General features: G+C 37.8%; 1 protein-coding gene across 3 annotated transcripts in view; it reads right to left on the bottom strand.

Annotated features, from left to right (window-relative positions):
* Nucleotides 1-9283: 9283 nt before the first annotated feature.
* Nucleotides 9284-18135, bottom strand: part of LOC116862796 (receptor-type tyrosine-protein phosphatase gamma) — an 81111-nt gene continuing 72259 nt past the window's right edge. For all 3 annotated transcript variants that reach the window (XM_032850206.1, XM_032850207.1, XM_032850208.1), the window contains 2 exons: nt 11521-11656; nt 9284-10961 (listed from right to left, as the gene is read on the bottom strand). In XM_032850206.1, the coding sequence (XP_032706097.1) occupies nt 10815-10961; nt 11521-11656 (283 nt within the window). In that variant the 3' untranslated portion in view covers nt 9284-10814. The remainder of the gene's footprint in view (nt 10962-11520; nt 11657-18135) is intronic.

The following is an 18135-nucleotide window of genomic DNA, read 5'->3' as shown; positions in this document are numbered from 1 at the left end:
TCATTCTCGAAGAGTAACCTTAAGTTTTGGGATAGCTTTGCTATAGTTACCATGTGCTGCCTGTTTTGGGTCCAAAAATGCAAGTACTGAAGAAATGTATGAGTGCCTCTTTATTAGTTTTACTTTTTCTACATTTTCCCTTTCTAAAGTCTTCCCCACTCCGATACCTGGGAGCTCTGCCACATAGACATCCCTCATCTTTCTGTGATCCTGCGGGTCCTGACGCCATACTGTCCCCGCACAGGCTCCACCCCTGCTTAGCCTCTGGAGCGACGTTTCTCAGTGGAGCAGACTTTTAAAAGTTCTGTTTTTGTGCTCTGCCGCTCCACCACTTGGCGGGAGCTGGCCCCTTTCCCTGCTGTCTATCTATCCTCTCATCCTTCGGATTCGCTTCTCTGCACATCCTACCTTCCAGAAAGTGGTCGATTTTCTTCTGTTCCTAGAGTTGCTGCTCTTTCCTCTTCTATCTCCTGTTGAGTTTGTAGGTGTTCAGAATGGCTTGATATCTATCTAGCTGAACTCCTGGGACCTGATCTTATTTCAGTTTCCTACTCCTCTTCCATCTTGCTCTCTTCGAAAGAATAACTTATTTACTAGATATAGAATTTGGAGTCGACAGATTTTTTTCTTTCATGACTTTAAATATGTCACTCTATTGTTTTATGGCTTGAATGGTTTATGATAAGTCTGCTGTAATTCTTACTCTCCTGATGCATAGTGAGTGCTATGTAAATATTTGTTGAGTGCTGAAAGAAGAAAGTGGTGTGGTCGGTTGCTAAAAAATTAGTGGTGTTGAGGAGAAAAAACAAGGTATTTGGAGTATTTGGAGAATTTAGAGTTGTGGGATGCTTCTGCTTGAATCCCAGTTGATACAGGTTGAGAGAATGGAAGAAAAGAATGGATCTTGTCACTACAGACAACTCTCAAGGAGCTCTATAATCAGAGAGACATACCAAATGAGATGCTAGTCAAAGGATTCTTGGCATCAAGAAAGGTTTTTCTAAGGTGGTGATAATAGAGTGTATTTGTATGCCAAAATGAATGATTCAGTAGAGAAAGCAAGGTATCACTTGACTCAAGTTGATAGGAAAGCTAATGCAGAAATGAAGTCCTTGAGAGGACAAGGATGGGCCATTTACAAGTCATGGAAGATGGAAGGGCTGTCTTAGATAGGAGCAAGGACACCTTTTCTTTTGTAACAGGAGGGAGGTAAAGTTAAAGATCATGAGTTACAGATCTAGGGACATTGATAAGATTTTAGTTTACTTCTGCCTAAATTATTGGGATAAGGCATCCCTAAGTCCTTTAAGGTTTTTGTTTGTTTGTTTGTTTGTTTATTGTAAACATGGTTATCAGTGAAGGTGTTATAGTATACCATAAAGTTCTAGAGACTGTATTTTTATTTGGACTGTCCTTGCAATAAACAAAACCATGCTTGCCACAGTGTTCATGTTTTATAAATAGAGAATATGATAGGGATAGGAAAAATAGATTACAACTACTGCCAGCCAAGCAGCCATAACTCACTTGCTCTGGTGTATACCCTTCTTTAGAGATATGGGTTACCTGTGAATCTAACCCAGAGAAATTTTACATCTATCAAAAGGGGAGCTCTTGAGGGAGATGATGGTGGGGTCAGAGACGATAGCATTTTATGTTTTCTTAAGTACTTCTTAGAATTTTAGGGGATAATTAGGCCCAAATCATTTTTGAAATAGAGCAAAATTCTCTATCATTTTTAAAAAACCATGAGATAATTTTTAAAAGCCAAGGGATGGTTTTGGAACTACAGCCTGGATGCTCACATGCGTACACCTGCATGAGGTATTTAACAAATAAAGGCAAGGAGGCAAATTGGATTTTCTTTTTTCTAGTGGAGAATATTTGATTATTGCTATCATGAAAGCTTAAAAATAAAGAATCCTGGACCACCTATTCAGGTGTTCTGGCAGAAAAATCCGGTTCAGACATTCTTTCTTTTTATAATTTTATTTTAGAGAGCATGAATGGGGAGCAGGGGATGACAGGGAGAGGGAGAGAGGTTCCTAAGCAGGCTCCATGCTCAGCCTAGAGCCCTACACAGGGCTCAATCTCAAGACCCCGAGATCACAACCCAAGCTGAAACCAAGAATTGGAGGCTCAACTGACTGAGGTACCCAGGCACCCCTCTTCCCCTCTTTTTTTTAAAGATATTTATTTTTCAAGTAATCTCTTGATTACCAACATGGGGTTCAAACTTAGAACCCCAAGATTAAGAGCTGTATTCTTTACCAACTAAGTTACCCAGGTGCCCCCAGTTTGAATATTCTTAAGCAATGTGAAAATTTACTTTCAACAAGAGGTGTCTTAATAAATAATGAGTATCAGTAAGTTGAGCTTAAGTTCACATGATTAATGTGCAGCTTTCCATGAAACATGTTTCATACCCAATGCGGGGCTTGATTTCATCACTCTGAGATCATGACCCCAGAGGAAACCAAGAGTTGGTTGCTTAACCTACTGCACCAACCATGCGCACCGATCAGATTATATATTTTAATGTATTGTTAAGGTACCAAAATTTGTAATATTAAATAGTCATAATTCATCCTGATTGTTTCTTCCCTCAATAATCGACAAAGTTTTGGCAGAGGACACAAATGATCTTATTTATGTAGGGTGATATTCTGAAATAATACTTGATAGGCTTTAAGAATCTGTTACAAAACCAGGAAAAGTCTCTAATTTATGGCTATTTCTTCACAGTAGAGTACTGAGTGGCTAAAGAGGCCAACTCTGGCCTAGGGTGAGGTAAGATGGTGGTTGATAACGAGAGGTGATATGTTGAAAGTAGTGAGAGCTATAGAGGATAAAAATTGGCTGAGGGTAAAGGAATTATCACCGTTCATATTAGTTTATAGAGTTTGGGAGTTGAGATAGAGCATTGTAGCTAGTGTAGAAATGTTTGTAATTTATCACAATGCTATGCAGTATTCTGCACTTGGGGTTTGACATTAACAAATATGTTTGACTTTTCTCAAACTATGGAGCTTCTTCTAAAAACAAGTTCTTAGAATGCACTGAGAGATTTAAACCACGAGTAGAGAAATAGTCAACATATGGGACACTGTGTATATGCATTCATTCCCAGCTTCTGGCATTTTTGTTTTTGGGTTGTAGGATACATGGGCTACTTCCATTGCTCACCTTCATCTCCATCTACCTCCCTTGCATCCACTTTGATAAGGTGAGATTCCTCATCAGTGAAGGAAGTTTTTCAGTGTTACTATCTAAATGGGTAAGCTCACGTTGTTGACTTTTTGTTTCGTGATTGACAAAAGGTCAGCTGAGCAATTAAGAAAAATAAAGCTAGGTGATAGGATTATTATAATGGTTAATATTAGTTGACTGTCCCAAGAGTTTTTGCAAGCATCTCATTCATTCCTTACAGCAGTCCCTGGGAGTCCCATTTCTCTGTTTTACAATTGAGGAAAATGGCATTTAGAGAAGTCAAGCAACTTGCCCCAAATGACTGTCAGTCAGTGGCGAACTTGACTAGACCCTTGGCTGTTTGGATTGTAGTCCTTACTCTTTTTTTAAAATTTAATTTATTCATTTGACATAGAGCACACAAGCAGGGGGAGCAGCAGGCAGAGGGAGAGGGAGAAGCAGATGACTTGATGAGCAAGGGAGTCTGATGCAGGGACTGAATCCTGATTCCAGGGCTCTGGGATCATGACCTGAGCCAAAGGCAGACGTTTAACCGCCTGAGCCATCCAGGCGCCCTGTAGTCCTTACTCTTTTTTTTTTTTTTTTTTTGGTAGTCCTTATTCTTTAACATTTTTTTTCCCCCCGTGGGAAAATGCTTTCTAAGTTCCAGAGGCAAATTTAATATAAAATAGAGTTGTGTGGGGGCGCCTGGGTGACTCAGTGGGTTAAAGCCTCTGCCTTCGGCTCAGGTCATGATCCCAGGGTCCTGGGATCGAGCCCCAATCGGGCTCTCTGCTCAGCAGGGAGCCTGCTTCCCTTTCTCTCTCTCTGTCTGCCTCTCTGCCTACTTGTGATCTTTGTCTGTCAAATAAATAAATAAAATCTTTAAAAAAATAGAGTTGTGTGAGCAGTGTAGAAGTTAGGGAGCCTATGGTTACAGATTTTGCTTCTTTGCTAACAGTGTTGCACAACTGTCTTTTGTACTCCATCTCTAAGACAGAGCTGAGTAAGAATTTTTGAGTGAACTGAAGAATGAGTTTTTAGGATTAAGTTGTAACTTTTGCCTTATCTGACTTGAAATGCCTCTGCCAACAACTTTACATTCTGTACAGGGTGTAACTAACATGTGCCCTGTGATAGACATTAAGCAAATGCTTTTGGGATGAATTCTAACAGAATGCTAAATTTATCTATGATTTAGAATGTTCGCCTAAGCTTTGAAAGGCCTGCTGGTGCTTGCCACAAAGCCTGACTTTATGCCCTGCATAAGCAGAATGTGGGGAAGGGATTGAAGATAATTAGTTTATAGGCCATTTAACTGTTGAAGTCGAATGTTTTTCAAATTACCATAAATCAGATAAAGTTAATTTCCTATTTTTCAATTTGTGAGCAACATAATGTTATTGTTAGGTTCAGATAAACTGCTGGTCTAATTATCTTTCTTTTCTGATTATTTTTCTTGCCGAACTTCATGATCACAAAAGCCATTTTTCCCTTGCCAGTTCCCAGCTTCTAGTTATTTGCTAGTGCCTTTATGCTCTCTTACCAATAGTCATAAATACTAAAACCAATGTCCTTAATCCTGTCTCTGAATCTAGGCATAGTTCCTAGCAACTTGTTGCTGAATCTTGTAGTTCTTAACAATCTGAATGTTACCTGTTAGAAATGGGAGTTTTTGCAGTAGCTTTCTGTACTCGTTTCTTTGCCCCATTCTTGGTAGTAGAAATGAGACTTCCTTGTATATAGTTCTATTCTGGACAGTAAAAATCAGGCAGTAGAGAATTAATTTAATTATTTTGAGCAGTTATAACTGCTTCTGCACAGAGCCATCTTGGGTGGACTTAGAGGTAATTAGGAATGTGGAAGCTCCCTTTCCTCATGCTGACTTCTTAGGGTTTTAGTGATGGAAGATGATCTCAAAATTCTTGTGCAACTGCTTATAGAATCCAGGCAGGTTATTTAAATGGCTGACAGGGGGCAGGCATAGGTTATGGGAGAGGTTGGGGAGACTCTGGTGAACTGGATAGTAGCAGCATCAAAAGGGGCAACTGTGCCTCCCTCTCCAGCTTGTTAGTTCCATGTGAGAATGTGAACCTGCTGTATTAAGACTGCCCACATTTTTGAAAGGAGTTTGAAATCTGAATCTTAATGTGAAAGTTTCCATTTCTTAAGATGTTGGTAGGTAGCTAATGTGAAATTTTAAGATTACGGGCCATGGGGCCCCTGGCTCGCTCAGTTGGTAGAGCATCCAACTCTTGATCTCAGGGTCGTGAGTGTGACCATTGGGTCATTCCAATAGACTCTATTCCACATTGGGTATAGAGTCTATTTAAACAAACAAACAAAATAAAATTTAAAAATAGTTAAAATTATGGGCCAAATAACATACATCTGTGGATGTATGATCTATGGGACATCAGTTTGTCCCATGCTCCGTGATACAGAGTATTAAGTCACTGTGGGTGTAATTTGGGGAAGACTAGGGTTTATCATCAGAGAGACTCATTATTTCTTTTTGCTGTAATTGGTCTCAGAGATAGCAGTAGACTAGATGAGATTAATATTGTTTCTTAAATTCCCAGTTACTTAGGGAGAATGAAATGTAAGCTTTTCACCCCTGTGGGAAGAAAATTGGGGCCCTGGTAATAAGAACTGAGCTCCTGGCCCCACTGCAAGTTCACAGAGAATGGTGGGCCCAAGCTGCCAAGTTTGAGACCTGTGTACTCCTCCCTGTTCGGAAACGTCAAAACTGCTTATAAGTAGAAGCAATTTTTGTGATTCTACATACATCTCATAGATTTTCCAATAGTCTTGGCAGGATACATCCTTTGTCCAACATAGTAAATAATTAAGAGGGAGAAGTTGCTATAAATCTAGTTGATAGACTGCTAAAAAATAGTAATTCTGCCTATAACTTAGGTGGTTCATAATGCAAATAAGGTTTGATTCCATATGTAGGTAAAGCTGTCATTCTTCATTCTTTAAAGATGGAAGAACTCAGAAAAGACATTTCTTTTTGGTTTGTTGCTTGTGTAAAGATACTCTTAACATTTATCTTAGTACCATGAAAACGAAGATAAAGAGTTGGCAGGTATAAATGTGATTTGTTAAGGGAGACTAGTAACAATTTTATTGGCCATATTTTCACAGAAATGCTCAGCACCAATGAATACATCAAAAACCATACTTTATTTTATGTATAGCAATACAATTTACATATTAAATAACACTATAATAGAATGATTTGATATGTTTTTAAACAGAAGAAGAAAAAAGGGAAAAATTTCAGGTTACAAAACCCCTTCCCCCCTGAACAAATTAGGAAAAAAAAAAAAAAAACAACCCCAAAACAAAACCAACCACTTTTTCCAAATGGGTCAATGCAACGAATGTATTCAGTGACTAATTATGTCTAATTCCTATTGCACAAATGGTCAATGGAATTAAGAAAGAAAACCCAATTTTCACAATCACTGCCTCAAAGAAATAACACATGTTGGATCTTTTGGAATGCAAAGATGGTTCTTGCTACTTCAATACACAGAAAGTTGAATTCACATATCCACCACAAAAAAACCCCCAAAATAATCTCCCCCCCAAAACAAAACAAAACAAAAAACTATGACGGAGTTGAAACTAGAAAAAAATTAGCTTTATATGAAAATATAAAATTCTATGATTATATACCATAGATACAAAGTTCCCAGAAGATGCTTATCCAAGCAACAAAATATTTACAGTTTTAATGATTTTAGCTATTTCAAAATGAAGTGAAAGAAACATGAATTAACATGAAGGCTGAGGTTTTTTTTTCTTTTTTCTTTTTTAGAAACAATGGCTGCTTGCTAGTTTCAAATGTCCTAACAAAAAAGGAGTCACTACCCCAAATGTTGGAGAGTTGCAACATTTTATAAAATCAGCTGTCTCCTTTTCTGGAGATGTTTATTTCTTAAAACTCAAGATATTTTTCTTGAAATTAATTATCCTCTGTAGAAAATGCTTCCCTTTGCAAATATTTAACAAAAATACTAAAAACAGTTTAACAGCTAAGACAAAGTAGAGGCCAAATACTATAACAATTCCTTCCTATTTGTAGCATGCCTTCTTTCTAGAGATAAGTAAAGCCAATATTGCATGTTAGTGGCAACTAAGGGAAAGCGCAAAGGGGTAAGTGAAATTATAGCTCTTTAAAAAAAAAAAAAAAGCAGGCATTTTTCCCTTCATATAAAAATTCACTGGCACCATTTGAACATAAACTTCAGAACACAGGAGTTGAAAATGCATTTTCCAGTATAACTGCTAAATTCTTAAGACAAACTACATTTTGATTATTATTTCTTAAATTGTGATGAGTTTGGGTTTATTTTTTGCTCAGAATTAGTAATATGTATCTTTGGTAAATTGGTATCTATATCTTAATTTTTAAATATAGTATATATGCATTTAAGAAAAAATTGCTAACAAGGCAGTTGTGCTGTGTCATTATAAAACAATTAAGGTTATTTGTTGATTTCAGTATGTCACTCTGGGCTAAAATTTCCAACAGCCAGACCCTGAACACCGTAACCTTCTCTGACCGTGCTGGACTCTTCAACTCGAAACGGACTCTAAAAGCTCCAAGGCATACAAATTTAGGAAAACCAGTTCAATTAATCTTATTCTTGAGATTCAGAAGTAACTTTTAATGCACACACACACACACGTATAAAAGATGATGTGGCTTTTGGATGCGAGAGTTCTCCTGATGGCAATGTGGGTCTCCTCTGATGCCCAGCATGGCCACTTGGTCCCATCAGTACAACTCAGTATCTTATGATGTGTGCCTTCTGTTCGCCTCGAGCTGAAGTCATACGCAGTGAGCTTATTTTATAAGCTAGCACATGTCAGTCTGCAATAGCTAGTTCCTTTCCCCCTGAGTGCAGGCGATAATAACCTTGCTGTGTAGTTAAGCAGTGTGTTTATGTCTCAAAGAGAATACCGTCTTTGAAAAACTCTGTGCCTCTGGAAAGATGCAAGAACATTAACATCGATAACAAACAAAGACTAATATTCAGGATACACTCTCTGGGGAAAGTGAGGAACTGCTGAGTAGAATTGTCCTTACTGAAGTGTGTTTGGACCACTTTGGCAAGAAGGGCAAACAGCAGTTGCTCAGATTTCAGTGTCAGGATTTGTGGACAGGTTCAGGCCCACTATGGTCACATATTTTCTCAGAGACCTTCAAACCACCCTTTGAAATGTTTCTATTTACTAGCAATCTTTCTTTCGACTATGATACCTGTGTAAGAAACGGTCACAGGACTGTGTTGGAACATAGGCCTTTGCAGGACTTGAGCCCTCTGTAAATAGCACAGAAGGAAACACTCCCTGCTTTCTAACCACTGTTCACTTATATAAGAAAAAATTACCAGGGGACCATGAGCCCCAACTTGAACATCACTTCCGAAAATCCAGTATGTGCCAACTACTAAAAAGAGTTCACGCCTCTGTCATTATATAAATGAAGTGTAACCTGCTTAATTGACTGAAATGATCTAGCTCTTGCCATGATCTGAAACCTTGTCCTTCCTGATTCCTCTCAGCCTCTGGCAGTGGTGGTGTTCCTATGTTCAAGCTTTCTTCCTTAGGTGTTGGGTAGAGCTTCCTGGTATTTTACCTGTGATGGGGGCAGAGGGGCTGCAAAGGTGTTGTTTTCCTCTAACACATACCATTTAGCAAACTGCTCAGCTGTACACCTTTTCTTAAGCCTCACCTATACAGTTAATGAACAGTGGACTGTTTTCCATGTTGCAGAATTTCTGTGATGAAAACATGAGATTACCCCTGGCAGGTACATAGATCACGAAAAATCTATCACCCTAGCCTGTGCATTGGAACTCCCAAACTTGGGCCTGTAGCGTCTCCTTAGCAGCTTTAACTCCACAGCACCACTCTGACAAACTTCACAGACAGCCAACTTAAGGTTAATAGAACCTCAGCACTGATTATCATTAATGTTATAGAGCCTATTCACATAGTATGATAGTAGCCAGTATGGATTTTTTTTTTTTTTTGGTCAAAGTTTATTGACATAAAAATTAACCAAAATCCTTTGTCTTTGTGATAGGCCTTTTCTTTGTGGTGATGATTTCACTTCTAACAGAAGTTATTCCTCAAATGCAAATACGAAATACAAGAACAGATCTCAGTAGTAGCTTATTTTTCTAACTGAACTGATATTTCTTATTAATGCTCCTAATTTCCCAATTATGTAGTTACTGCAGGGTAAATATGGCTCCAGAGGCTAGATCTCGTAACTTCCTTGGGTTCTGTGTAATGATTATCAGCCTCTTGTGAAGTGTGTCTGTTCTTGAGGATCCACAACACAAAAGCACACAAAGACACATCTCCTTCTTTTAAAATCTACTTGAGAATGTTGATCTCTCCTTCTGTTTAAGATTCTGATTTCTCTCTCTGAATCAGACTTATCGATGTGTGGGAATCTACATAAGACTTGGGAATCTATCCCAGACTAGCTAATACAGTATTTTCACTTCCATCCCAAGTAGAAGAATGTATGTAATTAAGGGATTTATTAGGAAACATTTGGCAAAGAAGGAAAGAAAAGAATGTTAACTATATAGGTAGTTTTTATTAGATAGCTATAAGTAATAGGGATACTTTAGAGGACTAATTTCAAAATTACACACCTGCAAAAATTTTCATTATATTACCTGCCATGAGGTGTGATATTAGAAACCAAGAAGTGTGAATGGAGAGTTACTAAAGGAATAGGTGAGATGTGTAAAATATTGCCATATCTCTATGGTAAAAGATAGCCCTCATTGTAGGGTATAGCTATTTCAGAGGGTCAAGATGGAAATAACACACACCATCCACATAGCTACTGTGAAAATTGTAATACAGAGATATCCTTTATTTTGACACAGTTGGGCATTTTTTTTAGGCTATGAATATAACTTTAACTAATAAGTGATGTTCACATAAAGCTCTTAAAGCCTTCTAATTTCTTAATGGATACCTTCACCATCATAAGTAGAACTGTTTCAAGGCCATGAGGTTGATAGACTGTCTTAGTAGCTCCCAGGAACCTGCTATTCCTTAAAAGAAAACAATGCCCATTCACTCCATTAAAATACAGAAGGCAGACAGTATGGAGCAGTGCCTGAAAAAAATAGGAGAGGACTGAGGAAAAGTTCAGCATTGCCTGCTAGGAGGATGCAACTGCTTTAGCAATAACAACAATAACAATAATAATAATAATAATAAACATAAACCAAGATTCACTGTCATAACAAAGACCTTCACTGTACTGAACTAAAAAGTAGCATGTATGTTGTCATGGAATGTCACATCAGGGCTTTAGTATTAGATTATAGGCAGTAACACTGATCGTATAGTGCAAACTAGGGAAAACTGCGTTTCACTGTGTGAAATGAACAGAGGTGCAAATGCTCAGTAGGATACCATTAAGACATAAAATGGCAAAAAATAAATATCAAAACTTTTATCAGTGTAAAAAAGTAACTGGGTTATTGTATAACCTAGAGTCTGGCAAAAAAGGCCTCAAAAAAGTTCTCAGTCTTCAGAAGTTTTACAAATTCAGTGCCCTTCCGGGATTCCAATCACACTAGAGATTCCATGCTCTCGGCAGGGTCTGATTCATCCGCAATGAGAACAGCACCATTTTTGTCCACTGTCATGGGACCGTTTCCGTTTTCTTTAGTGCTGACCAGGCTGAGCATCGCTTTATAGACAAACTGGTATTGTTCCTGAAAAACAAGAGGAAGACCGTTTGAGACAAAGAACAGCTGACTCATTTCATCTAAGGTAGCAAGACCAATTAAAAATCTACTTGTAAAAAACGAGAATATACATTTTTGTTAAGAAACTTCAAGAAAAGGACTTGGAGCCTTTATAATCAAGACCTATGCATTCTGCATGTCATTCTGATTGTTGCTAGTTTGGAGCTCAATTCTGTTGACAGTGAGGTAAGGTCGTAACAGATCTTTATATTGTAACTGGAGAGTGTCATACTCTAGAAAACCGAGCTTCTCCACCTCAGCACCACTGGCGTTTCGAGGCAGGTAATTCTTTGTCGTAGAGCTCTGTCTGCCGCATTGCAAGATGTTCAGCAGCGTCTCTGGGTGGGCTCCAAGGAGCGCTTTCCTCCATCCCCAGTTGTGACAATGAGAAAGTGTCTGGACACTGCTGAACATCGCCTGGGGGGGGCAAAACCATCCCCAGGGGACCACCAGTGTTCTAATTCAAGTGTGAGCCTGAGTTTCACCTGATGACAGAACAGGTTTCACAGAGAAACAAAGTACTTACAATGTCTGTGAATACTCCAGGCCTCATAAGATTAATCATTTTTGCAACCTGGAAAACATCCACAGCATTTTCATTCTCCAGTTGCTGGGACAGGGTGGTAAGGGCACACAACATTCCTGCTGAAACTGCTCCATACCTTGGAGAGGAGAAAAAAAAGAAGCTATTTCAGATTTTCTAAGGGATTGAGTTTTTCGAAGGAAATGAATATCCTATTTTTGCATAGAAGCTAAGTAGACTGCATTGACATCTCTTTGTAATGAATGAAATGCTGGCCCAGGAGGAGAGGTAAGAAGCTAGCATAAAGGTGACGTTCATTCTCGAACGTGAGATCTCCCAAACTGGCTTATCAGATACTCAGCTTAATATCCCAGATGAAACGAGAGGGTCAACAACAGACGGGATGGCTATCGAAGACATGATGTTGGGAATGAGGTGGGGGGCATAACAGGAAAAAGAATATGAGGAACCCAGCTACAGGCTTCTGGACGAGTAGAGGTGGTGAAAGGATCTGGAAAAAAAATTTTTTTTTTAACCATCCCAAATGGTTAAATTGAACTTCCAGAATGTGACTTGAAATGGAACTGTATGGCTCAAAGTGCAGTCCAAAATTTTTCAAAATGAATTTCATATTCGGTAATTATTTTTGGCACTGAAGTGGAACTTTGTCATTAGAGTACTCTCGAAAAAAGTCTTGGAAAAACATGGCACATGCTCTTTCTTATACACACACATGCACGCGCACTTAGAAGGGTGGACTTCCCCATCAGGCTGGACTGGCAACCCCATTTTTTCCAGGAACCTGTGGTGGCTTCTCAGTGATAAGAAGGCAGAGGATTAAATGAATTGTTCCAGGTGGTGATGCTGGTCGAAATGAAACTAGAGTTTTATACCCCGTGTTCACTATTCTGTTAAAAACTACTGGGTGTACAGTTTTGAGCTTATTATTGTCAGATACAATTAGGCCATTACAGATGTTGCACAACTTTAATACAAAAAGACCAGAGTCCCCAGTGTGAGAGGTAACCTGTCTGAGGTAAAACATGTTACACATTTAGGTCCAGCCGCCCGGGGTTTGGTGTATCAGTACATTTCAGTCCAGCTTGTGACTTCATGTGCTGTGTGCGTACTGGATGTCCTCTCTTCCCTGTAGATGGCCATACCCGTTGTCCGTATCTTGTGCGCACCAGCAGAAGTACCATGAGTAGAAACTAGGTCACAGGCACGCCCATCTTTAGTTTTAAAGATGCTATGGTATTTCTCTCATAGTGGTTGTTACCTGTTTATACCTTTCCCAGGAGAATACTTGCTTCTCTTCATCATTTTATCTTTTTTTAAAGATTTATTTATTTGAGAGAGATAGGCAGAAGGGTAGAGGAAGAAGCAGATTTTCCACTAGGCCGGGAGCCTGACGCAGGGCTCAGTTCTGGGACCCTGAGATCATAATCTGAGCTGAAGGCAGACGCTCAATGGACTGAGCCACCCAGGTGCCCCTCTCTTCATCATTTTAAAGTTGACATGCTTCTGCTAATTTGATGAGTGAAAAATTCTATCTGATGTTGTTTTAATTTGTATTTTCTCTATTATCAGGGAGGTGGAGAATCCTCTGGGTTTTAGGTCCATCTATAGTTCCTCCTCTGAAATTGTTTAATAATATACTTTGGCCATTTTTCTTGGCTTTGTCTCTTTTATTTGTAGGATAGGTTGGAAATATTTTTTCCAGTCTCTGATTTCTCTTAACATTGTTTGTAGGCATTTTTGTAAACTGAAGTATAGTTTACCCATAATCAAATTGATCAGTCTTTTATTTTTGGCTTAATTGGAATCTTGAGAATGCTTTTTCTAACCCAGCATTTTGGTAACATTCTCCGACATTTTTCTATTTTTATTTTTTACATTTTGTTGTTTAATTCATCTGAATCTCATTTAGATGTAAGGTAAAGATCTGATTTTAGTTATTTTTCCCATGGATAGCTACCTTTTTTAATTGGATAGTCTCATCTTTTCTCATTGACTTGAGCTTCCTTTATATCATATACTAAATCCTCATATATACAGGCCTGTTTCCGAACTCTCTGGTCCTTTAATATGTTTTTTGTATTTCCTCATATATGTTTTAATTCCCATAAGGTTTTGATAAGTCTCGGAATCTGAAAAAGCAAGTATCTACAGGAGACCTGGCCATCTCTACATTCATTTTCATTTTTCTTTTGTGCTTCAAACATACTTCCATTTTCGTTTTTATACTCATTTCCAAATACCTCTATCCCTCTATCCCTCCCCATCCTGTTTCATGTGAAACTGGATTGTCAAGAAATACAAGTTTTATTGGCATTTTGGTTAGCTTGTGCCGAACACACACACACACACACACACACGTTTGAGGAAATTAACATCTTTTTTGAGTTTTTCTGTTCATGAACATGAGGTCTTTTCTCCCTTTGTTCATATCTTTTGTAGTTTTCAATTATATTTTATAGTTTTCTTTATTGTCTTTGGCACTTTCATTTTAGGGTAATTTCTCAATGTTAGTGTTTGTTACTACTAAGAATGGCCTCTCTTTATTACATTTTGCTTGGTTTCAGTTGATACATAGGACAGTGACTGATTTTCACATGGTGAACTTGTATCCAGCCATGCAGTTAAGTTCCTAGTAATTTGTGGATTCTCTGGGAAGCCAGCTACATCTTTATCCACCAATAATATCAGGTTTGTTTCTTTTCAACTTTTCTATTTCTTTCATCTTTTGCTTTTATTGTACTGGCTAGAACCCTATAGTTCTGCATTCTAACCAGTATTTGCAAGGAAGTATCATATTGTTTTCTTTAATGGTAAAGCTTCTAAATTTTTAGTATTAAATAAAAATGTTTGCTGTAGGCTTCCAATAATATTTATCAAGCTAAAGAAAAGGCTTTTGACTTTCAGTTTGCTAAGAGTGTTTTCTTTTGGGGAGGGAGATTATGAATGAATGATTTTATTCTGTACTTTACAACATCTATTGACTTTTTTTTTAGAAATTCCTTTGATTATGTCCTGCATTCACTTGAGAGAACAGTGGTAACATTTAACCACCTCTATAAGCCCTAGGGTAAATCTTACTTTTTCATGATACAAAATTCTTTTAACTCAACACACTGAATTTTATTTGACAGTATTTTACTTAGATTTTTACAGCCATAATCAATTAAGTAAGACTGGCCCTATACTTTTTCCATTCTGGTGCTAGCCTTTTTTTTTTTTTTTTTTTTTTTTAAAATCATGGTTATATTACATTTCCTCTTGTTACTGTTCGAGGGTAGCCGGGTGAGCACTTGGTCTATCTCAGCAGTTTGGGAACTCACCTGCTCTCAGCTCTTCAACGCTTACTGGTATAAAGAATTTCGAGTGTTTGTTTCCCTTAAAATATTTCTATTTTTAACTTTTTATTATTAGAAAACATCCAACACGTGCGCAAGCTCAGTCACCTTCACATAGCAGTTACTCAGTTCCAGTGGTCATGGGCTCATGGCCAAACTTGTTTCACATCTATTTCCTTTCCCATATACTTTGAAGCATATCCCAAACATTTTATTCATTAGTTATTTTCATGTAAGAATTAGGATTTGGGGGCGCCTGGGTGGCTCAGTGGGTTAAGCCTCTCTCTGCCTTCGGCTCAGGTCATGATCCCAGGGTCCTGGGATCAAGCCCCGCATCGGGCTCTCTGCTCAGCAGGGAGCCTGCTTCCTCCTCTCTCTCTGCCTGCTTCTCTGCCTACTTGTGATCTCTGTCTGTCAAATAAATAAATAAAATCTTTAAAAAAAATTAGGATTTATGACAATATGTAAACATGGTCAAGCCTAAGCAAATTAACAGTTATCAAATATTTTTTAAAATTTCTTATATATTAATATTTAATCAATGGTAGATTTTTCCTTCCCAGTGTAATTTTATAACTTCCTTAATTGTTTTCTTCACCATTCTCCAAAATAGTAAGTTTTATGAGACTTTACTCATCCTTTATTCATGTCTTAGAAAATCTCAGCCATTATTTCTTCTTCTTTAGTCTCTTTTCTCAACAAGGATCACCTCTCAGACATATATTAGAACTTACCTAGCTTCTGTAATGGAGTTTGATTTCACTTCTGTGTACTCTACTACTAGACCATCTCTTGTCTTTCCCATTTCTCAGACTCTCATTTGTTATTGCTTAATAACATGTTTCTGATTAATGCCATAGTCTTCTGTTAGATCTCAGAGTATATATCTAAAAAATCTCTTATAACTATTATCTAATCTAGTAACTGATTCACTGTATTTTTGTTTGTTCCTGATTTGATCGTGTTGGTTTTCCTCATATTTTAAATCATATGTACTTTTTTTTCTCAGTAGGATAAAATCTAACCTTTGCTTACTCTGTTCTAGTGAAACTGTTAAGACTCAGGACCCTTTCCCCCCATTTAATCTTTTTCTTAGAGCTATTCATAGCCATTCAGATAGGAAAGTCAGGTATTACATATTTCACTATTTTATTATGTAGTGTGTACTCCCTGTAGGAGTACTCTGGCCTTTCCTTAGATTGCCTTTCATAGATTTTGCCACTTTTAAAAAAAGTACCTAAATTAAAACTACGTACACAGTAAGATTTCAAACATGACTAGAAACTAACTCATATTAGTCAAATATACAGATAATTTAAGTATCTTCTGCATACCAAGCATTATAATGAAAGGATAAAGCCTGCAAAACTGAAGGCCATTCTCAGAAGTTTAGAGAAATGAAGTAGGATTAAAGATGTTTGTCGAGTTTTATGGATCTGCACTTCTAACTATAAGGACTTGGTGAAAAAGTGATACAAGTAGTTTATAACCTACATAAAACAAGTATAAATACACTGGCTTTGGTAGTTTGTTTGCCTTTCTCAAAGGGCCCAATGAGAGCAAAGCTTATTTATATTTAGCACAGTTAAGAAAAGAGCCAAATGTATTTTCATCTTTTCTTGCCTATGGCTCAAGGAAATAAAAATACTTGAAGTTCCTGATGTAAGTAATGTTTCTAAGTGTTCTATGTTCATTTTAAAATACACTGGGGTTCCTTGCATTGTATATACCTCTGTGCATTTAATGATACTTTTTACTGTTCCATATAATTATATAATTATCCTACCTTTGCTTTTAAAAGGTTTTAAAAATCATAATCAAGAATGAAATTTAGGGCAGTTGGGTGGCTCAGTGGATTAAGCCTCTGCCTTCGGCTCAGATCATGATCTCAGGGTCTTGGGATCGAGCTTCACGTCAGGCTCTCTGCTCAGTGGGGAGCCTGCTTCCCCCCTCCCCCTCTGCCTGCCTCTCTGCCTGCTTGTGATCTCTCTCTCTGTCAAATAAATAAAATCTTTAAAAAAAAAAGAATGAAATTTAGAGTTATAACCCTTTTACTAGAAGAAAGTGAAGCTTCCCTTAGAAATCATTATGGCAGGAAGGAACACAGAGTTAAAGCCTGAGTATCCATCACTCTGGGGGAATAAAGGCAACACAAAAGCCCTCCACAGGACTTTAAGAAATTAAAACCTTGGATGTGAATGAGAAAATAAAGTAGGAAAAAAACGTAGTCTGAAGCAATGAGATGAGTGCAGGAGTGCACTCAGGAGGCAGTGTTAAGCAGAATTTGATGATAGCTCTGGATCTGACTGCAGCCAGGGCCATATTCCTGGCTTCAATCTGTGTGGTTGTGGAGAGTTCTGCACTTTGATGCATCTCTTCAGAAGAGTCCTGCTCTTAGTTTAATGCTGTGCTGTTGTCATCTGTAAGTTTTTTTTTTACTGAGGTATAGTTGACATACAATATATTAGTTTCACGTGGCTAAACTCGTGATTTGACAAGCATACACATTTTGAAATATTCACCAAGATAAGCGTAGTGACCAAAGTTATTACAGTATTATTAACGATTTTCCCTATGCTGTACTTTTCATCCCCATGATTTACCTACAAGTGGAAGTTCGTACCTACTAATTCCCTTCACCGGTTTTGCCCATCTCCCCACTGCCCTCTGACAAACACCAGTTTGCTCTGTGTATTTGAGTCTGTTTCTGTTTTTGTTTGTTTTTTAGATTCCATACAGATGTGAAATTCTGTGGTATTTGTCTTATAGGACTTATTTCACGTAGCCTAATACCCTCTAGTTCCACCCATGTTGTTGTAAATGGTGAGTTCCTTTTTTATGGCTGAGTAATAGTCCACTGTATGTACACACCACATCTTTATCCACTCCTCTGTTTATGGACACTTAAGGTTTCTTCCATATTGTGGCTATTGTAAATAATGCTGCAATGAACCTAGGGATGCGTGCATCTTTTTCAATCTGTACTTTTGTTCTCTTTTGGTAAATACCCAGAAGTGGAATTACTAGATCACATGGTATTTCTATTTTTACTTTTCTGAGGAACTGCTCTACAGTTTTATACAGTAGCTTCACCGATTTATATTCCTACCAACAGTGCGCAAGGGTTCCCTTTTCTTTACATCCTCACGAACGCTTGTTACATCCCCTTATTATAGTAGCCATTCTGACTGGTGCAGGGTGACCTATCACTATGGTTTTGACTTGCTTCTCCCTGATGATTAGTGGTATTGAGCACCTTTTC

The sequence above is a fragment of the Lontra canadensis genome, unplaced genomic scaffold (genome assembly GCF_010015895.1).
Source record: "Lontra canadensis isolate GAN:19392208 unplaced genomic scaffold, GSC_riverotter_1.0 scaffold332, whole genome shotgun sequence".
Lineage (NCBI taxonomy): Eukaryota > Metazoa > Chordata > Mammalia > Carnivora > Mustelidae > Lontra > Lontra canadensis.
The sequence above is the reverse complement of the archived record's forward strand: the minus strand, read 5'-3'. Positions and strand labels throughout refer to the sequence as shown.